The 23,673-nt window shown below is 37.1% G+C and overlaps 1 protein-coding gene across 2 annotated transcripts; it reads left to right on the plus strand.

Moving 5' to 3' along the window:
- The first annotated feature begins 5,183 nt into the window (after positions 1–5,183).
- LOC133519654 (lysosomal proton-coupled steroid conjugate and bile acid symporter SLC46A3-like) lies at positions 5,184–23,621 on the plus strand. Of its 2 annotated transcripts, none has more exons than XM_061853704.1 (7): positions 5,184–6,376; positions 12,259–12,418; positions 14,295–14,396; positions 14,886–15,023; positions 17,106–17,189; positions 17,817–17,973; positions 23,401–23,621. In XM_061853704.1, the coding sequence occupies exons 1-7, from the start codon at positions 5,588–5,590 to the stop codon at positions 23,522–23,524; spliced, it is 1,554 nt and encodes a 517-aa protein (XP_061709688.1). In that variant the 5' UTR covers positions 5,184–5,587; the 3' UTR covers positions 23,525–23,621. The 2 variants fall into 2 exon arrangements, with proteins under 2 accessions (XP_061709688.1, XP_061709689.1); XM_061853705.1 differs by lacking the exon at positions 5,184–6,376 and adding an exon at positions 8,696–9,709.
- Positions 23,622–23,673: the final 52 nt, after the last annotated feature.

Raw genomic sequence — 23,673 nt, forward strand, 5'->3', positions numbered from 1 at the left:
AATAAGAATTAAGCATAGAGTGATCACTCCATACATTAGTATTGGTACCAAAACGCTTATTATTTTCGTAGTCTACATCTAGCATCGAGTAACGGAATTATCAGTACCGCTACTTGACACTAGATGTCTCGGGTGCTGCGACTGACGAAAATTGTATTTGTCAACAATTTCCAACTAATATTAAAAGCGGGAGTTGAAAATATAGTTCCGGTTAATCCGGTTATAATATTACCTGAAAATTATTGAGCACCGGTTGTTATCAATTATCATACTTTGAATACTAGTTATAAATAAATACCCTAATGCATATGTACATTTCGGCTTCCTCTAATGGCTAGGGACACACTGTATGTAGATATTGTAAGAATAAGAATGTGAGAATATTATTACGTAAGAATATTTTTTTAAATAATCCATTTTATAACTTTCATGCAATTTATGTTACATTGCCGATAACTAAGGTTAACTGCATTCAAGACTTTGATCAGATGCCGCAATGTAATGTAAATTGCAGGCAGGTTCTCGCTATAGTAATTTTTTTTGCATTAGAAAAAAGTTAAACAATCTTGACATGTTTGTTTATTGGAAATTATTGAGAAAATTTATATGATCGTATATTTTTTTTATACTACGCCGGTGGCAAACAAGCGTACGGCCCGCCTGATAGTAAGCAGTCTCCGTAGCCTATGTACGCCTGCAACTCCAGAGGATATATATAGATATAACAAGGATATGATTTATAGTTGTAACATATTTTTTTCTGTCACTTATTTTCCAAAATCTGCTTCCTCGCGTTGTCCCGGCATTTTGCCACGGCTCATGGGAACCTGGGGTCCGCTTGACAACTAATCCCAAGATTTGGCGTACGCACTAGTTTTTACGAAAGCGACTGCCATCTGACCTTCCAACCCAGAGGGTAAAGTAGGCCTTGTTGGGATTACTCCGGTTTCCTCACGATGTTTTCGTTCACCGAAAAGCGACTGGTAAATATCAAATGATATTTTGTACATAAGTTCCGAAAAACTCATTGGTACGAGCCGGGGTTTGAACCCGCGACCTCCGGATTGCAAGTCGCACGCTTTTACCGCTAGGCCACCAGCGCAGGTGTCACTATTTTCCAAAAGTGTTTTATAATAAAAAGACACGTCAAGGTCGCTTGCCTTCTTTCTAGTGCTATAAAAAGAACTATAGTATAAACCTCGACCTGAATGTAAAGTCGAAGAATTGGCTTCAATTATTTCGAAGACTGATATTGAAAGTATTCAAAAGTATTTTTTGTAGTTTTTTTTTATTGGTTGATTAGATCATCAGAATATGAATTTCAACCATCTCACTTTTGTGGTTGAATTAGCTAATTATTTAGTACTTTGAACTACTGTCAGAAATACCAGCAAAATATACTGCGTTTTTTAATAATTACTTACAAAATAGTTTCCACAGAAGTGGGTGGTTAAAATTGAGAAAAAGTGTTCCTATTACGAGTATGATCATCTTTTCGAAATATGTCACAAATGTTATTATGTTATTGTCATAAATTAGAAATTAAATGTTTGAGAAATCTTTGGCTCCTATCTGTCCATCACACAACCATTAATCCAGCTCCACAAACCTTAAGTAATCCCATTGAATGTGCATTAAAACAAAGCAAAGAATGAGCAAAACTATACAAAAAATATAAATGCTTCTCATCTTTAATAGTATATTACTATAGAGGCCGTGAAAGGCAGGTCAAGTAGATATAAACGGCCGAGCGCAGCGAGGTCGAATAGGGACACGCGGCCGGCTACCCCGTTTCTCGCCGAGATTTGTATAGTGCTTATCTTAAACTTGCAATGAAATAATAATAAAAATAGAATGATGATGATAATAATTGTTTCATGTCCTAACGTGATTTAGGTTATCCAGTGCGTAGGGTATTGAAGGGGACCAAAAATGAGATTATTTTGGCGCTACAACGCACGTTTTAGGAGATACAGCCCTATAAAGATTTCTGCATGACTGAAAAAAATCTTTATAATTGAATTAATAATAAACAAACACAAAAGAGCGACAAAAATACAAAAAAAAATAAGCATAATGGCAGAATTTTGATTATAGGTTTTTTATGGTTGAATGCCAAGACGTGTCATAATTTGACGTTTGAAAACAAAAGAAGGGTGCCTTACAGGCCTAGGTGTGTAAGGCTGTATGAAATTTCTTTACATGTCATCTTCACTCATCGCACCTGATATGTAGTATTTGCAGACCTAATTTGAAGTAAGTCATCTCAACATTTCATTGCAAGTTTGAGAAAAAGATTATTATCTATCTTAATGCCTGTAGTAGTTGGCCTCACTGGTCCATTCAAAAGAATCTACCCTGTGTACATTCCAGTAGCGGCGCGTGAAAATTCTGGCTAGGCAACTCGGAACAAAAAAACACCTTAACATTATGTACTTTTTTTCATGATAAAAGTGAGGCGTGCGCTAGGTGTGTCCTTGGGCGCGACCTTTTGCAGTTAGTGTATAACCTTTGCCATACTATTATACACACAACATACAAAATATCACTGGTTTAGTAACTTTATATATAAATTTGTGCACACAAGTAAGTATGAAGAAACGTTCTTTATCAAATTATTAAACTTGAAACTACATAAGATTCTTGGATTTTTCTATTAAAATTCATCTTTTTTTAAAAGGTTTTTACAAAAATTGTTATCAATGATAGCAAAATACTGTACAATTTTACCCATTTATTCAATTCAATGTTTTTGTATGGCAATATTAAGCATTCGCGCGGCAAACGCCACTCGATTCAAAATTGTGAACCATTACACTCCAATATAAATCTTACCTGTTTGTATTTAAGGTTTAAATTCAAATGAAGCAGCATATTAATAATAACTGACGTTATCGCGGCCGCGTACCCCGAAGTTCGCAAATTGCGAGCATCTTTCTCTGTCACCCTAATTACGTCATTGGAGTAAAAGAGAAATTAGCCCGTAATTTGCGTACTACGGTGTTCGCGGTAGGCCCCTCAGTGCTCGCGGACTTTATGAATATGTGCGTGCATTTTTCCAATATAAACCTTATGCTATTACGTTTAAGGTTTTTATTCAAATGAATAACCCGATACAAGACCGAGTTGCTTTGAAGCTCATTCGCGTGGACTCTCTATAGGAAAACTTTATGAGCGTGTGTGTGAGTTTTCGTATCTGTGTAGTGGCGCATGAATGAATAGTCAAGCTTAGCTTCACTTCGCGCGCCTGCTATGATTAGTGCTTTAGTAAATCGTGTCATCAATTCCAAGGTAATGTAATACGTAGTGTTTTCATTATGGATATATTTTTAATTTTAATGATGATATATAAGTTTGGTTTATGTAGCAATAAATTTTAGGCAAGCCGGTGGGAATCGAGTTGTATGGACCCGCCGCCCCTGGTACATTCCTGTAATGGTAGAGTAGTAGATACTTTGTGTATTATCTGATTTATTATCTATCCGAATTTTAAATACGATCAAAATGCCTAAAAATTAAAGTTTATAAACCTACTTGACTTTGCATTTTGGTTCATAGTGTGAAGATTTAGATGTAATCAGAATAGGACGAAATCATGTTCCCTTTATAGATCGAAACACTTTCATATTTTTTCATCTGTCAAATATTTGCAAGAAACACGACCATTTGACGACCGGTCTGGCCCAGTCGGTAGTGGCACTGCCTATGAAGCTGATGGTCCTGAGTTCGAATCCCAGTATGGGTTTGTGCGATGAGCACAGATATTTGTTTCTGAGTCATACGCGTTTTATATGTATTTAAGTATTTATGTATTATATATATCGTTGTCTGAGTACCTACAACGCAAGCCTTCTTGAGCTTACTGTGGGACTTAGTCAGTGTGTGTAAGAATGTCCCTATAATATTTATTTATTTATAACACCAACCTTAAGAGGATATATCAGCTAAGCCCCTTATGAGATTTGAGAATGTTAGGTAAGTATCTCCGTCGCGCTGACGGGGACGGCTCCTAAAATTAGTGCGATAAGGTCAACTGCAGCTCATGCAAAAAATCCTTCGTAAACTCCTGTTCTGTTGACTCTTCTCATTCTTCTCCTCTTCTTCTTAAATTAAATTAAAAATTACTTAAATTACAATGAACTACGAACAAGATCAAAATATTACCTCAGATAATATCTATTTTCTTTTAAAAAGCCGCACGAATATTTTGTTTATAAAGGTTTTTTTGGTTGATTTTTCAAAACTACCGTTTTTTTTCTTTTTTCCGTTTTCACTATCATAATGCAAAAATTATAACGATTCATTTTATACGGCCCGATTCGAAGAATAATTAAGACACGTTTAAGATCTTGTAAATATCTTTAACAGATCGATAACTAAACGACATTTATTTCGATTCCGCTGTAATCCCAATAAGATCTACTCGTATCTACGATATTTCTAACGTCAAAGAAACATTTGTTACCCGAATCGAGCTACTTCTGTGAATTATACGACATATAAATGATATTTAAATGAGAACTTATCTAAACCAGAACTTATCGTTATCGTATTTCGTTCTTAAAATCGGGCCGATATATACGTCAATTCATTCAATATGTTCGATTCGATTAAATAAGTATACGTTCGATTTCATAGAACGGGCCAAATCGCCTAACAAAATCAACGCTCTGCTTTAACAACTTATTTTTTACACAGGTACTTTTTACGGATGCTTTCAATATCTCCCACTTTCGGGAACATGGGTTTATAGGTCATAAAGAAGTCAGGTTTTATATTATGAGTCATGTGTGCCAGGAAAAAAGTGTTCTTGAAAATGAAATGGATAGGTTTTTAATACCACTTCGATGTAGTTTTTTGTTTTTGAGAAATTCTCGGCATCTGTTGAGAAGTAGTTCAGTACAATTCCTCATCGAGATAAGTGGAGATGCAAGGATAAAAGCCCTACTGACGGCGGGCGGTGTGGTAGTTGAAAGCAACGATGGGTAATTTGTTGGAGCACAGCTGATCATATCATAATAAGTACAATAATTAAAAAGCTTTTCAAGACATTACCAATTTGTTTATGTTTTGGATTGTCGAAGACTAGGTAACTTATTTATTATTTAGGTTTGGGTTCGCTATTCTAAAGTTTTTCAACCCATCGACTAATTTGACGATCTGTTAGATTATATTTTTTTATTTCATGATAAAAATTTAACTATTACATCATGTTAACATTATTTTTCTCTTCTCATCATGACATGTCATACCTAATAAAACGAAACGCTACTGTCACTGTCGCACTAATACGGAAGAGTGACAGAAAGAGATAACTACGCTACGCTCCGTGTTAACGATTGACATGTTGGCTACGCGGGCAGTTCTCAATATTCGTGTCTATTATTGCAGATAGGTAGGATTTAATGAATGTCATGTCAATGAAAAGATACCAGTCACCGATTACACTTAATCTTATGATAATTTCAGGGCATGATTCAAACTACGATGCTACTTAGTGATAAATAGAACGCGTAGATCGAAACACTGATTAATGTAATCATTAACCAATAATCAATGTCAGTTATAAAAAAATAAGTAAAACACCATGGCTGATACTAGTGCCCAGGAATGTGAACCTTTAGAGGCTGCAACGAAAGTAAAAACAAGTGGTAGTGGTTACAAACGTATCAGTAATTTCTTCAAAGTATTCAAACACATTACAGTAGAACCAACTGGTGCCATCTTTCTTTGTGCCTGTATCTTTGTGGCGACCACCTCCCAAACACTTCAGTTGGAGAAAACCTGTCGAGTAAATCTCAAACTTGGAGATGAAATATGTACTTCACTCAGAAATCAAGACTCGACTAACAACAGTGTATATGAGAAGCAAGTGCAGCAATATGTGGCTCGGAAACTGGCATGGAAAAGTATTCTCCAGTCTGTGTTACCATGTATTACACTTGTGTTCGTCGGAGCTTGGAGTGACAAAACTGGAAGAAGAATTGTAATCATGGCAATTCCTATGATTGGAGAGATATTACACTGCATTAGTAACATCGTAAACGTTTTCTTTTTCTACGAACTGCCTGTGGAAGTCCAAATTTTTTCAGACGTAATTTTAGTAGGCTTGGCCGGAGGTTGGGCTACCTTATTTCTAGGCTTATTTTGTTACATAGGAGACATCACTACGGAAGAGAACAGGACTCATCGATTGGGATTTGTGCAGTTTTTCACGTTTATCGGCATGCCCATAGGCTTGGGATTCTCCGGAGTCATTTTGAAGAGATTTGGGTACTATGCAGTGTACAGCATTGCACTGATTATGCACATCTGTAACATGGCTTATGTTACCCTCAAACTACAGGATCCAGAACGAACTGAAAAACAAATAAAGGTTAGTGATAGTGGTCGATAAGTATACTATATTCGTATAGATATTGAAGCTAAAATAAATGGCATTAAAACTACTAATTACTTCGGAATGTTCTAAACTTTTGTCCAAGTATCATAAGTAGAGCATCATCTTTACATACATACATACATACATACATATAATCACGCCTATTTCCCGAAGGGATAGGCAGAGACCAAGGATTTCCACTTGCTACGATCCTGACATACCTCTTTCGCTTCCTTCACTTTCATGACATTCCTCATACACGCTCGTCGGTTTAGGGTGCTCTTGACCTGGCCTTTCTTCAGGATTTCCCCGATTTGATCAGAGAAAGTCCGCCGAGGTCTACCCCTTCCAGCTCCCTCTTCTACTTCTCCCTTATACACTCTCTTTGTTAACCTTCTTTCACTCATTCTTTCCACGTGTCCAAACCATCTCAACATACCTTTCTCAATTTTTGTCACTACATCTTCATTCAGTCCACACTTTTCCCTTATCATTTTTCTAAACGAAAAAAACGAAAATCTAGTCTAAACGAAAAACAAGTCAAATGATAATTCACTGTAGATCCTAGAAATATACTACGATACCGTAAGTAACACACCTCAAACTTCAAATCGCTTTATTGCCAAAAAATGATGGTACAATAAATTGCAATACAAACAAATTAAGTACTAACTTATTGTCTAATCTTATTGGTAATCAAATTTAGCAAGACATATTGGCCGTGGGTACCAAGGTCAGCATATGCTAGAATGGCGTCCAGTGCTGGTTTTCGGTCTGACCCCTTTTTGTTCAGCTAGATCTTTTCTGAGCCGTTAGGAATTCTACTTATATTAAAAACAAAACTTATGTAAAATGATGAACTGCAGTGGCATCGTGGTTCCGTTTTTATCACTTGTTACTATACCCGTCACTTTCGCGCTTACATACTTGTTAGAACGTGACAGGCATGGTGACAAATGATAGAGCCGACCATCTTAGCACTACAGTTATGGAATAGAAATAATGTGTAAATAGTTATTTAAACACATAGTTATGTGTATTACAATACTGTATGATATTAAATTTTATATGCGCAGTCATCATTATAGTATTTTATGCAACAGTTGTATACGAAGGGTCAAAAAAGGCGAGTGGCGATGGCGTGAGTTACAATGTGAGCCGGAGCCGAAGGCGTAGGCGAACATTGTAAAAGAATACGCCACGAGCATTTTTTGACCTACTTATACAACGTTGCATACAATATTTTTCCTACGAGTTAACAAAAATAAATCTTAATTTAGGTAAACAAAGCAAAAGTATATAGCCAAGACGCGCGAGCATACCTTGTTACGCGCCCAGCCCGCCCCGGGCCGCGGCCGGCCGGTCAGCGACACCTCGTAACTCATGAGGCCCTGGTACTTGCTACTTGCTAAATTAAATTTTTGGACAGTCTTTTCTCAATTTTGGCCACCGTAGCCTACGGAGACTAACAAGCAACGCTAAGCGGTCTTCGTAGTCTATGGGTGTTGCTATATTACGGGTGTCACATGCGTGTTTCTGACTTATGAAATAATTATTTTTACTATGCAACCAAATGAATATTTTGTAAGTTGGCAGCAATGCACTTAGTTTAAAACTGTATTCGTTTTGGTTTTGTTACGTTGGTAGCCATTAATCGCAGTAACGTTATAGCGATTAAAAGCACAAGAGCTTTTATGAGGAATAGACAATATAGACTTTTCTTGAAACCTTTTATGTATGTTCTTATATTCGTGTTAATGAATGCATAAATGACAGATAACAGTAGAGGAGTAGAAAAAATATATAACTGCAGCCAGAGTGTTCATGTTCAAATATTTTTGACCACATTGGCATCTCTGATATATCTAATGACGACTGTACCCTGAAATAACTCATGTATTTATTTATTTAGAACTGAGGAATTTAATTAGGTTTTTTTATGAATTTATGACTCCACCAAATAAAAACTAGGTCGAACGTTTGACAAACTTATAAAGGTGCCAGTCGGATGGTCGCTGCAGCTGTGTTACTGCCGCAGCATTGCAGTAGCGGGAATGGGAGATGTCACTGTCAATTTATCAAATTCCGACAGTATTTCAGCAAGAGCAGCAACGCAATTCATCAATTAATTTGATGGTGACATCTCCTACTTCTCGCTGCTGCTACGTCGCATCAGCAACATTGCGGCAGTAACACTGCTGAAGTCGCCATCTGAAAGTCACCTTTATTAGAAACCTACCTGCTTTTACTTGCTTGTTGTTTAACATTGATAACAAATTACAATGCAGTGTCTTAATTCCAACACATGTAAGGCCTTTGGCGTTGTTCAGTTTGTTTTGCAAAATGCCGTAATCTGACAAAGGTATGTAGCTATAGACAAATAGCATCAAAATGTACAGTCCCTATCTATAATCATGATTCTGATCTAGATATATTATGATGATTACAAGGTATCTCATATAATTATATTACAATACAAATAAAGCAAACTGTCAGTAGTATATAGGCCACGTAGATTAGAGCACTTATTAGTAATTACATTTTGTAACCAATGTGATAATGGCTAAAACGAGTGCTACTGAATTAGAACCTTTAGGAGCTAAAGCTCAGAAAAAAAATAACAATGGTCTCAAAAATACACTCAAAAACATAACAGTTGAACCAACTGGCATTATTTATGTCACCGCTGCCATGCTTGCGATTATCACCAACCAAACACTCCAGTTAGAAAAAACTTGTCGAGTTAATCTAAATCTGGGAGATGAAATTTGCACTTCACTCAGAAACCAAGACTCGAACAGCAGCAGCGAGTATGAGAAACAAGTACAACAGTATGTGGCCCAGAGATTGGCGGTGAAGTATATTCTATACTCTTTACTGCCGTGTACTATTCTTCTATTTGTTGGAGCCTGGAGCGACAAAACGGGGAGAAGGGTCATTTTGATTAGAGTACCCATGTTTGCAGATATATTGGCAACCATAAGTACCCTACTGAATGTCTTCTTCTTCTACGCGTTACCTGTAGAAGTTCAAATTTTTGCGGACTGCCTTATAATTGGCTTTGGAGGTGGCTGGGCTTCGTTCTTTCTGGGCATGTTCAGTTACATTGGAGACATCACCTCAGAAGAAAACAGGACGTATCGCTTGGGTTTTGTGCAGTTTTTCTCATTTGTCGGAATACCCATAGGCCTGAGTCTCTCTGGAGTGATTTTGAAGAGATACGGTTATTATGCAGTATACTTCACTTCACTAACCATGCATATTTTAAATACAATCTATTTTATTTACAAAATTAAAGATCCAGAACGAACGGAGCAACAGAAAAAGGTAAGTAAACTAAGACATTAATTCATTATTATAAAAGATACCTTGAAATGTCATATTAAAAGCTTTACTAGGTAAAAATACATCGCACGAGCCTTTCATGATTCAACAAAATAACATTTTCACCTCATACCAGCAGCTCGAACAAGGGTAATTTGCTGCTAAAAGCGAGTGAAATAGTGATGTAGAAGGATAAAATGTAATCCTTCAGGTTGTATTTTTACCTTCTAAATATGTTCTTAACTTCTCACTGCTGATCTGAAGTCTTGTGTACTAAACGACATCAAAGTTATTTACATCTCGTACGCCTTTGAGTCTCGTGCAAGCAAACTAATCTATATTTTATAATCTTGAGTACTAGAAAAAATACCAAACTTTGCTCTCTAGTTGTAGTAGCGGTTATTTTTATAAATATTTGAGTTGTTCAGTCTCTGAATGATTACTTTCAATTATTTTTTTATTGTGGACAAATATGATAATTATACTAACATAATTATAGATAACTCAAATTATTAGTTTTTTCTACAGTTTAGATGCCATTAAATTTTACAACCATAGTGCATCTCATAAGTATCATATCAATAACACCTAGCCAAAGGACGGCTGGGACACTTCTACGTTATAGTTCCACTTTAACGTAAGAATTTTAATAAACATACCTCTATAAAGTTTATAAGTTGCATACCAAATATATAAAAAAAAAACTAATAGGTATACAAAGCACTAGAGCAGTTCCGTTGTGATCTTCATCAACTGTTCCCTTTCACCAAATAACACTTAAATGCAAATGCTGCTTCCAATATTTGAAGAATGTCCTCAACTCCACGTGGATTCCATATCAGAACCCAATATTCAAAAAAATGGTACCTATCTAAAAGTATCTACTTATAAACAAGAATATAATTTTCCAAAACAGTACAATAAATAGTTTTGTGATAATAGACATTAAAAAAAACATATTTAATTTCTTCTTTTTAAATATTTTGGACCCGGGTACGTCCTTAAACTACGTCCACAAGGCAGGTATGGGCATTGTGAATGTCATCTCGCTCTGTGTGGTAGAGCACAGCACAGCGGATGTCATTCCAGATCTAGAGCAGAGCCCAACTGGGGATGTACCTCCACCTTACAGAAAATCGCAGCCAAATAACACTAGACCCTACTCATAGTGTTGTGTTCCTGCCGGTGAGTAAAGTTGCCAGAGCTCAACGAGGGGGGGAGGGGGTTAGGGTCGGCAACGCGCATGTAACTCCTCTGGAGTTGCAGGCGTACATAGGCTACGGATACTGCTTACTATTAGGCGGGCCGTATGCTTGTTTGCCACCGACGTAGTATAAAAAAATAATAATAATATGCTTATATTCAAACTAGCTGCTGAATGAGGAAAAAACTTATTTAAGTATTTATCAATAGGTAGCAAATTATTACCTATAGTAAATATGTATAGTATAAATGGCTATCTAAAACTAATCTAATCTAATAATCTAATCTAATGTATCTAAATGACAATAATCATAATTGGTCGGGCTGAGGTATGTATTACCTATCATAATGACAACAATAATTAAATTACAGTAATAATTTACTAATACATTTATTAATACGTGCTTAATGTATTTATATTCAAGAACACAAAAATATTTCGTATTATTAATGTTGGTACGCCTCTGTAACGTTTAACCCCCTTATTCATAAACGTGTACTAAAGTTACGATGCCGCTGATCATCGTTTGTCCCTTTCCATCATACCAATACGTCGGAAAGGGACAAACGATGATCAGCGGCATCGTAACTTATGAATAAGGGGGTTAAACGATGCAGAGGCGTACCAACATTAATAATACGAAATATTTTTGTGTTCTTGAATATAAATACATTAAGCACGTATTTTCAGTACAGTCACGTCTGAAATTATCGATACGAAAAAGGTGCCACAAATATATATACACTACCTTTAAGTATATACGGGTAATAAAGTCGTAACGAAAAATAACGATACGAAAAAAATGACAAAAATATGTATACACGACTTCATTGCCCATATATTAAGGTAGTGTGTACATATTTTTGGCACATTTTTCGTACCGATATTTTTCAGACGTGACTGTACGACATTTATTTGCAACATTTTTAATAAGGTATTCAATTCAGCTACTTCTGAGTAAAACAACTTTTACGATTCTAGCGCATAGTATTCCACAATAATACATTAAAATTAAGTTCAAATTATATATGAGCTCTGATGGGAGAGATAATAATGGAAAAGCCATCCGACACCACTACCCTCTCTACATGCTGGCCCATCTTAGTGGACCAGTATTACGTTGCGTCCAAGTTATACGTATTTGAGGCGCGAGGCCACTCGGGACTGCGAGGCAGTAGGCGGTCGTCCACGCCTAGCGCTGCCTCTACCTAAATAGATTTATTTCCCTGTACTATACTACACATAGGTACTCATTAGGTACATTTTCTCAAAGGTCTTTGACCTCAGTAACAGACCAAAAGCTGTATTCTTTATCGACACATGCTTAACTTAAACCATCTGGTTTCAGCACGATGGACGAGGTTTCTTCTACTTCTTTCGCCTCTTTTTCGACTTCACGAACATCAAGGAGACGGTGCGCGTCGTGTTCAAGAACGGACCGAACAATCGACGAATGCGCATCTGCATCCTGCTGGGCACTGTGAGCATCCTGTTTGGACCTATGTATGGTGAGTCTAGCAGGGACGGAGCTCTTAGTACATCTTACAAAAACGGTCCACATGACTGATACTTATCTGACACGATTCACTGACAGTTATCCTTTCAACATAATATAAGGTATTAGATTTAATATTATTAAATGTACCCTGACCGCAGATATGAATATTACCCAATACACAACTCACTACAAAAAAGTTGTGATTGGTCACTGAAGTTTTCATTGGATATAAGTATTAAACTAAAAGTCCCCTACGCATATACGGCATATAGCCAACAATAGTTATTTGTACAACAAGAGAGCAAAGTTTGCTATGTTACCGAGTGCTTATTTTGAGTCCCGTGCAAGCAAAAGATTCTATAATGGAATCTAATTTAGAATCTTGAGCGTAGTAAGGGACTTAAAAGCGCACGAGATGTAAATAACTTTGATCTCGTGTAGCATAAGACTTTTCACCTCAGCAGTGAGAACATATTTCGAAGGTAAAAATACAACTGAAAGAAGGCTTCATCACCTTACGGTATTGACGAAATTACATTAAAATAATATGGATATAACGAACATCAAACGACAGTTCAATCGACAACTTTATGGTAAAAAAAAAGCTTCATAAGATACGGTCCGAATTGCGGATACTAATAAAGTAGAGATCGTTAAAAGAAGGATTATTTATTTTGCGTAATAATCTTTGTATTTTTTAAGTTCATTGTTTTGATTGTACAATAAAATACATAAAATATGGTGTTTTTCTCAAATTTAAACCTTTTTTTTTCATTAATTAATTATTACGAATGAATACTCGTAAAATATTTTGGAGCGATGACTTATTTCGGAGGTCTATTATATACCGTTGAATTACGTTTGAACTTTTGTTGCACTTTCTTTTTGCAAATGACGTGAAAGGGACACAAAGAATAAAATATAAATATTTCAAACTTGTAGTAGGACCCGCACGTTGAAAATTTTGAAATGACATTCGAATATAATGGTCACTTGAATGTAATTTTGTCTCACTCAGTGGGCATGCAGCAAAGTACTTATGCTTGCTCGAGCTGCTGAGGTGAAAAATCCATTTTATGGCCAAAAAACTTACATCATTTTGGGAAAAGAGCTGATTCTTTTCAAACTGCTGGATAAATCTGTAGCTGCAGTTGTAAACTCGCGGTAAGATACACGCGTAATAATATTAGAACTACATAGTTAATTCTAATATTATTTGTCACTAAAATGTGTCCACAACAATCGACAACCTCTTCACTTGTTGATTGACTAAAATGGTTTAATAGACTTAAACATACTAGACGAGGCTTCCTAAAGCAGTTTCATATAGGTAAATGCTTAACAATTAGAGCGCAGTTTGACTTCTGGTCTAAAAACGCCACTACAAGGATCAGAAGTCAAACTGCGGTCAGCCCGTGGACTGAACGCTCGCGACCGGTGGCCCAGTCAGCGGAGCGGTGGTCACCGCCCGCCGCCGCCATCGCTGTTGTCCAAGACAGAGGGCCTACCGCGGACGACGTTCGACGTGTTGCCTCCTCGTCATACTTACGTACGAATTAACAAGTGCGACAGAGAGGCAACAAGTCGAACGGGGTTCACAGTAGGCCCTCAGGTCTATTCATTTTGATCGAGTCGCTGGAACCTATACTATTAAGTATTACTTAGGTATTCTGTGCCTATGGTTTGCGCCGCACCGCTTGAACGACTTCATCAAAATGAATGGAATAAACCTGACAGTGGTGGCTGGGGCTACATACATAGTTATATAAACGATTTTTAATTTGGGTTCTAATATCCTGACTAATGCGATATCACAACATTTTTGAATAACACATTTAGATTTCGCGGTGCCATTTTATTTAAAAAGCACATTATATTAATTCCAGGTGAAATAGCCGTAATGTACATGTCCACGAGATACCGATTTGGTTGGGATGAGCTGCAGTTCAGCATATACCAGACATACAACTTTGTCACTCACACCATTGGTAAGTAAAAAATGTTTTTCAGATTTTTTCGAAACTGTATTAAAAAACGACGTTCGATACACGTGCGGAAATGTAATTCTTCACTCGTCTCGAGTCTATATCTCGGTACTCGTGAAATAATGACATATTTTCCGCACTAGCATCGAAATATACTATTTTGTTATTTTTCCTTACGGTGCGCCGTTTTGTAGGTGTAAAATTACATATTGGGTTATTACCGTTGTTTAGATATATTTTAGTTTGTATTTCCATGAAATAAATATACTCTTTTACTTCGTGATCTACAAGATATGATAAATATAGTAATTTTGGATTTATTTTGCAATGATATTTAATTAATTGCATACTTTGATCATATAAAACAAAGCAAAACACACTTGAATATTTAGGTTTCTATGAAGTTTTCAAAACTTCAAGACCGTTTCAAGGGATCTAAAAATGTAGATATTTTGAATGTTAGGTAACTTTTAAGAATTTTAATAATTTCAGGTACGGTGTTCTCTCTCATCGTATTCAGCAAGATGTTGAAATGGCATGATTCGATGCTGGGCATCATTTCCACGATTAGCAAGCTCGTCGGCTCCTTCATATACTGCTTTGCGGCCACGGCAACCATATTCTACATAGGTTTGTAAATTATTCTACATAGGTTTGTAAATTATACTTTACTTTACTTTTTACTTTACTTTAGTACGAGTATATCCTATTTTAATTCACAAGTGCGATGCAAATTACCACTTAATGCTACTTCTGATCCACGACGCAAAACAGCCGTAACAATCAATAAAAAACCAACCAATAGGTCGCGGATATCTGGTTTTTCTAGGAAATTTTAGCAAAAAAAAGTAAGTATCTAATCGATGAGTTCGATCGAAGATAAAATTGCGCATTTTTAGAAGCAGTTTTCATATTGTTAGCTATGTGCTAAAATTATTACAATTTTTTATGGTGCGTTTTAGACTCATAATTCTTTAACATACGCCTTTTCGAAACAATTTTTTTTTGCTTCTTTTCGCTCTCCTGCAAACCCATGTAAGTGGCGTATGGCACACGTATTCTCACCCGACGAATTATTATAATGAAAAGCAGCTACGCTCTGGTGATTAAAAACTTGAAGAACCCACTGACATCTTCATTTTTTTAGGTATTTATAACTAAATTTACGTTTACTTACTTTAGGCTTCGTTTCCTGTAGTAGAATGAACAATAAAATATGCAAATACTTTTAATCTCTATATTATTGCTTAACATTGTTGTAGATGTCTCTATTTATTTTGTTTGCAATTAAGCTTTGTGAGTATCATATCGTAGCGTTATATAGAAGGAAATGAAAATACTGCTAAAGTTTCTTTGTAATACATGCACCTGGCAACAACAATTAATTGTAGAAGTATTTTTTTTTTTTACTTACAAGTGGCGGAACCTCCATAGAACTCGGTTCCCACCAGCTTGCCTACAATCCAGACAGAGAATTTTTCTTACACCACAATAAGGCAAAATTATCTCCGGCTTGCCTTCGTTTAATTTTGACGCGCCACCACTGATATTTACACAAGAATTAGGTATTCAATTGTGTGCTTCCACTATCTCACCAACCATCTATCCATATAATATTTACTTTTTCACACGCGCCAAATTACGTTACAGCTTTTTTTTTAATTATTTTAGTTTATTTTATGTAATGTGGTGTAATGTCTCCTGATCATTGAACTGTACCCACTTCTATGATGACCTTTATTTTTATGGAAGAGTGTGAACGCATACGTAGAAATAACCCATCGCACGTTTACTTTCAGAATAATATCCAAATAATCACGTTTTCCACCAAATATTAAGAGATTTTTCCATACAAACGCTCTCGACTGTTTCCTTCCTGGATTTTTAACCTAGGGCAATGATTTTATCTAATAAGATCAATATCCGTGCCGCTATGTTTTTTTTATGGATTATTTTATTTTGAAGAAACTTACAGCGCCTCGAAATTCGCAAAAACGGCTCAATGAATTGGTTGAAGAAAAAGGCGCGTCCGAAGTATAATCTTAAGTATAGTTAGCAGAGAAGCTTTCGATGATACCCTGTATTCATAAAAAAAAAACAGTTTTTATTTAAAATTATTACAAGCTTCTATTTAGTTTCACTTGTCCCGTTGTCTCTCTATCTATAATCCAATCATGCAAGTTCAATTTGACCCACTTCCTGGTTTCCAATGAAGCTGATAATTTGTATACATACGTCAATCGGATGACAATGCAATATATTATAATGCAATATGTTTGACGACCGGTCTGGCCTCGTGGGTAGTGACCCTGCCTATGAAGCCGATGGTCCCGGGTTCAAATCCTGGTAAGGGTATTTTTTCATGTGATGAGCATGGATATTTGTTCCTGAGTCATGGGTGTTTTCTATGTATTTAAGTATTTATAAATATTTATATATTATAATAATATATATCGTTGTCTAAGTACCCTCAACACAAGCCTTATTGAGCTTACTGTGGGACTTAGTCAATTTGTGTAATAATGTCCTATAATATTTATTTATTTATTTATGCCAAAAGGTGGCTATAGGAACTCTCACTGTCTTGTGATTGTGTTTGGGGTTGTTAGAATTGTCTCGATGAGTTGCCTATGGAAAGAAAAGTACAGTAAGCGATAATAGCTTGTACCAAAAAAATTTTTTTTTTGCCATAAACTTATTTTTATTTCACAGCTCCTTTGGTGGAAATATTAAATGGAACAGCTCTTCTAGCGACGAGATCCATCATGTCCAAACTAGTGGCTCCTGATGAATTGGGTGAGTTTTAATTAAACATTTTAGTAGAATGGGTCCCTACTTTGTCTGTGGGTTTTTGTGGTTTACGTGCGAAAAATATAAAGTGAGAAGAAAACTTCAATCGCGTTGTTGTTTGATGGTTCCTCATATCAGCTGGTGGAATTTACTTTCGATACATCGAATAGGATATTATCTGGATTTGCATTGTAATAATTAATAATTTCTTTGCGTTGGTGTGGTGAATTTTTTTGTGTTACACTCGGTAGCAGAGTTTTTTGAACGCTTGTACCTTGAAACCCTCACAAAGCTCAAGATTCCGCTTGTAGAACCACTGGTTACACTCTTGGTTCAATTTTGGAATCTTTTGATTGCTTGGGTATCAATGGACACGAGAATTAAACAACATGGCCCCTCATAAAACAAATAACTACCTATTTAAGTTCCTTTTGGATATGAGTGTTCGATAAGTAAGAATAAGAAACCATTTATTGCCACACAATAAAAAAAACAGATAGGTCACAAAGTACAATGATTTACTTAAAAAATTGGCATGCGCAAAATGAACGGGCTCAGCATACGCTGCGTCAGCCATAAGCCGGACTGCGCGCTAAGTCAGACTGGTTTTTGTAATGTCGATCTTTTTTACAGGTAAAGTAAACTCCATATTTGGGCTGACTGAGAACTTGATGCCTTTGATTTACGTGCCGCTGTACACCACCGTGTACACCCACACCATGGAGGTACTGCCGGGCGCTGTGTTCCTCATGGGTGCTTGCATGTCCATACCAGCGATCGCTGTTTTCTCGTAAGTATTAAGGTTATATCCAAAACCCACAGCTTATAATGGTTACAACTGCAACCATAGAAACTACAAACAAACATTTAAACAAAATTAAGAAATCGAATTTAAACTGTCGTGAGACATACTAACATTAAAGTAATTCTACGGTTTACACTCACGTGTTTTTAGTCACTCGCGCGACATGTTTCGGAGTCTCCTTCCTCAAGCACTAACAGTGCGAGCATCGTTCACGACGGTCGTGTTTCACGTACTGGGGGCCTACCGCGAAAACCGAAATTCGCAAACTGCGGGAATCTTTATCTTTTACTCTCATTAAGACGTAATTAGTGACAGAGAAAACGCAACGCCCGCAATTAACGAACTGCGATTTTCGCGGTTGTAGTAGCCCTGCTCCGTGCCGCGTCGCACGTTGCGCGCGCGCGCTGAGAGAACCGGTTGGGGGAATGGGGAGGTCTTGCGCTATCGTAGTAGGCGGACATAGTGATGTGGTGTTTGATTTTGGGTCACTTATAGCGACAAACAGCACGAACTCACTATGTCCACTACACTGTCACCAGTCACTGGCCTTCTGCTGAAGGATCACTGGCTTCCGTGCTGGCGGCACAGCCCAGCCGCTATCTCGATTGAATTTAGGGCGGCGCGCAATCTGGATCGCTTCACGTATTTTACGTGGTACGTAACATTTTTCCCGTACCGGTAATCTCGCTTTGTCGAATCGAAGATAGTGCGACGTGCCTGTATCAAAGGACGTGGTCTGCCACTGCGGAGTTATTGCAGTCCATCTTCTTCACACTCCGTATGTGTTTTAACACATACACGACACGTTGCGTCCGGTTTATCCTATGTAGGATTTACCGCAATCGCACGGTATCTCGTATATGCCCGGGTTACCCAGCGGATCCTTGTCCTTTGGAGAGCGCAGCATAATTCAAATATTTACATTAGGACGGAAAACTATATTAGCATTAGGACAGTTTTATTTTAATATATTATACTAATATACAAAGGAAACGCACGGATCATGAGCCACGACTGACATACATTTTTATTGGAACATCAGAATTTAAATATTTCAAATAGCGAACTACTACAGACCATAAAGTATAAAATACAGTGAAACCTATTTGGTATTTAAGCACAACACCCCCACTAATACCAAATACTATAAATACCCTTTTGACCAACAAGTCTTAATAAACATTTAACACAAACCTAATTTTTTCATTAAATAATGATGTTTATTACCAGATAAACTCTTGGTCAGAATGTCTGCTGGCATCTCTGTCGTTTCTAAATATTTAAGATTAACTATCTTATCATTAATACAGTCACGACAGAAAAAATATCGCATATCAATATGTTTGGTGCGCTTGCTAAAACCATTGTTATATGACAGCTTGAAAGCACCCAGGTTGTCATTAAATATATCAACAGTGTAAATTGTATTTGTAATTTCATTTAACAAATTACGCAAATATATAGCCGGGAGGCCTATATTTGCCTACAGGCTTCGGTGATTCCCATCAACTCAGCTTCGGTAGAGCTTAAAGCGACAGTCTTCTGTTTTTTAGTCTCCCAAGAAACCGCACCCCCTGACATAGTAAAACACATACCAGTGTAAGAACGCCTATCTGCCGAATTGTTGCCCCAATCAGCATCTACAAAGCCAACTAGTTGGGAATTACCTGTCTTACAATACCTAAGACCTATATGCCTAGTTTTCTTGAGATACCTCAGCACTCTTTTAGCATAAGTCCAAGTTTCATTATTAAAGCAGTTATTGAATTGGCTCAAATAGCCTACTGCAAAAGCTATATCTGGCCTTGTGAGCACAGCAAGGTACATAAGGCTGCCAATAAGCTGTTGATAGGGTATATTTTTGTCACAATCACTTTTAGTACCGTTAATGTTCAACTTAGGTTCCAAAGGACTGTCAGCAGCCTTGCAATCAGTCATCTGAAAACGATCTAACAGTTGATTAATGTAATTTTCTTGACTGAGTGCAATGACCCCATTAGCCTTATCTAAACTTACAGTCATACCTAGACATTGCCTAACTTCCCCCAAGTCCTTAATCTTAAATCTGGAAGCTAAAGCGCCTTTCAATCTATCAGTTTCAACACTGTCATTTGAAAATATAAAGAAATCATCGACATACAAAGCAATGATCGTTTTTAATTCACCCTTATTCCTAGAGTAAAGACATGGTTCCAGTTTTGACCTCCTATAACCCATCTCAATAAGACTCTGGTCCACCTTCTTGTACCAGGCTCTTGAGGACTGCTTTAGCCCATATATGGCTCTCTTTAGCTTTAACACTTTATTACTCTGCATGTTAGGAAAACCTTCTGGTTGCTGCATGTAAAGCGTTTCCTCAAGATCCCCATTCAAGAATGCTGTGACAACATCAAGATGAGTTATGTCAAAACCAAGCTGAACAGACAAAGCAAATAACATTCGCAAAGTTGTATGCCTAACTACTGGCGAAAAAGTATCAGTATAGTCCATACCTTGTTTCTGCATGAAGCCCTTAGCTACCAACCTCGCACGAAAACGAACATTGTTATCACTGTCATATTTCTTCTTCAGGACCCACTTGCATCGTACTACTGTGCCACTCTTTGGAACGTCCACTAGCTCCCATGCTTTATTTTGCTCAAAACACTGGAGTTCTTCATCAACTGCCTTAAGCCACTGGTCCTTCTCTAGTCCACTTAAGGCTTCTTTCAGTGTCAAGCCACTAGCGTCATCTAGGACATCTGCATCTGCATCCTGGCATTTATTGGCAACACCATAAAAATCTGGAGCTTTCCTTATCCGAGTAGACCTTCTCGGTTGGTTAGTGGTTTCATCTGTGTCCTCATTTTCACTGCTTGGGATGTATGAGTCATCTTCAGGTTCTGTCATTGTCTTATCTGTCAAATACTCATCTTCTGTCAAAGTCTTATCTGTGATATACTCCTCTTCTGTAGATGAAGGTTCCCCCACTGAAACTGAACTCTCATCTGAGACAACATCCTCTACCACCTTTTCAGGTTCTGTTAGCTGGTCAGTAACTGGTAATACAACATCAGTCATCTCATCTTCCATTATGATTACATCTCTGCTAGTTGTAATACACTTAGTTTCAGGGTTGTATACACGGTAACCTTTGATTCCATCAGGGTATCCCACTAGAATGTGCTTGACAGCTTTCCGATCCCACTTTAACCGCTTCTCTTTAGCCACATGTACCATCACGGGACTGCCAAATATTCTTATATGGCTGACATCAGGCTTGTCACCTGTCCACATTTTGTAAGGTGTCTTGTTATTGAGTCCTGCAGCTATAATGCGGTTCTGCAAGTATACAGCTGTGTGAGTACTTTCAGCCCAGAATTCCTTTCCTAGCTTAGCCTCAAATAGCATACATTTAGCTTTCTCAAGGACCGAACGATTCCTTCGTTCACAGAATCCATTGCTCTCGGGTGTATAAGCATTAGTTTTTTGATGAATAATGCCATTTATTTTAAGGAATAGGTCAAACTCACGATTGCAAAACTCTTTGCCTTGATCACTTCGGATTGCTTTAATAGTTTTGTTAGTCTGGTTTTCTGCCATCATCTTAAATTCCTTAAATTTATCTAAAGCTTCACTTTTGTGTCTAAGGAAGTACACAAAGGTCATTCGGCTGTAATCATCCACAAATAATAGGAAAAATCTGGAGCCACCCATTGACATCTGTTCCATAGGACCACAAATATCCATATGTATTAGCTGTAGTACCTCCTCACTCCTTGTACCCTTGTGATTAAAAGGAAGCCGACTCTGCTTGCCTTCACAACAAACTGTACACGAGGCTTTACTTATCTGCGATTTATCATCAAATTTCAAGCCGATAACCGCATCAGGCATTTTATTTAAATAGTTATTGCAAATATGAGATAATCTTTTATGCCATGTGTTCCTGGAAACCATCACTGAAGCCACAAATGCGCTTTCTGGCATTATCAACTTGTAGACTCCATTCTGTAATACTGCCTCTGCCACTATCTCATCACTTTTGTTGACAATACTGCAGCCAGTCTTGGAAAACAAAACTTTTTTGCCGTTCTTTATAAGTTCGCTGACTGACAACAAATTTGTGGCCAATTCGGGAACACACGCTACGTCTTTAACTTTTACATCGAACTCAAATTCATCCGTTTTTGTCACTAAGTCGCAGTCTCCGGTACATACAACTGTCATCTTCTGATTATTTGCAACAATAATCTCCTTATTGCCATGATACACTATATTTTTTAACCACTCTTTGTTTACAAACAAATGCAGGCTCGCACCGCTATCCACATATATGTCGTCTTTACTAAAATTTCCGCTTAAGAATATAGCACTAAACGCATGCGATTGCTTTCGCGTGGTTTTCTTATCACTCGCGGCATTTTTTTCATTGTAAGTGCACTGATTCTTGTAATGGCCGGTATTTTGACACTTGAAACATCGAATGTGAGACTTCGAGCCGCCATCTTTTTTTATCGCGCCGCTTCCGCTGGGCATAGACTGCGCATAATTTTATTTTTAGGTTGCCACTTCTGCGCACTAGCGAACGCGCCGGAAACGTCAGAATTTTCGTTCGAATCTGTTTCCATGTCTAATAATTTTGTCTTGATGACATCGGTTGAAATTTTAATCCCGGAATGCTCAATAGCCATTATCATAGGAGAGTATTTTTCTGTTAATCCTGCTAATAATAAGCATCCTATCCACTCATCACTGATGTCAAATCCGGTACCTATTAGTTTCTGCCCGGTCTCGACTATCTGAGTTACATATGAAGTCATGGAACTGCTGCTTTCTAGGCGAATTGATATTAAATAGCGTAGGAGACTAATCCGTCTCGCAAATCCTGCATCATCAAATAAAGCCTTCAGCTTATCCCAGAGCTCTTTAGACGTTTTCACATTTTTAATATGTACGAATAACGCCGAGTCAATGGTCATGATTAACTTAGCTTTTGTTTTTGCATCATCAGCGTCTTCTATTTTCTTGTCGGCTTCTGGTTTAATGCAATGTCGCATCCCCTCCAACACAAGAAAATTTTCCGCCGCAAAAGTCCACTCCCCATAGTTCTCGCGCCCCTTTAACTTCGGTACATTCACTAGGTAATTCGCGGAACCCATTATCAATCACTGCTAAACTGCTTCGATAATACACTGGCACCACTACACCACCTATTCCCGATTAATTTTACAAATTAAAAGCCCATAACCTAATATACAAAGGAAACGCACGGATCATGAGCCACGACTGACATACATTTTTATTGGAACATCAGAATTTAAATATTTCAAATAGCGAACTACTACAGACCATAAAGTATAAAATACAGTGAAACCTATTTGGTATTTAAGCACAACATATACGAAAATATTAATTTTCTTTTTTTTTCAGCTGGCTATTATATGAACACAGAAAAGGAGTGCGTCGGATAAAAAAAGAAGAAAATGGGGTTACAGAGCCTCTTAACGGGGCCGTGGAAATCCCTTTAAATAAAGTTAATAATGAAGCTAGTTAAGTAGCTCAGTGCCATATATAATAATAGTGTTTGATTATTATTTTTTTACGACGTAGGTACATAAGTTTTTAAACTATTAAATATTAATACTAATATTTATTTTATTTTATATCATTGAAATGTTCGCAATGAAAAACCAGCCAGGATAA

The sequence above is a fragment of the Cydia pomonella genome, chromosome 7 (assembly GCF_033807575.1).
Source record: "Cydia pomonella isolate Wapato2018A chromosome 7, ilCydPomo1, whole genome shotgun sequence".
Classification (NCBI taxonomy): Eukaryota; Metazoa; Arthropoda; class Insecta; order Lepidoptera; family Tortricidae; genus Cydia; species Cydia pomonella.

Excerpts from the sequence above, each read along its gene's own strand:
- LOC133519654 (XM_061853704.1), top strand. The coding sequence starts at position 5,588 with ATGGCTGATACTAGTGCCCAGGAATGTGAACCTTTAGAGGCTGCAACG. Across the intron at positions 14,397-14,885 it reads CTTTGTCACTCACACCATTG|GTACGGTGTTCTCTCTCATC; the intron begins GTAAGTAAAAAA and ends TAATAATTTCAG. Across the intron at positions 17,974-23,400 it reads CCAGCGATCGCTGTTTTCTC|CTGGCTATTATATGAACACA; the intron begins GTAAGTATTAAG and ends TTTTTTTTTCAG.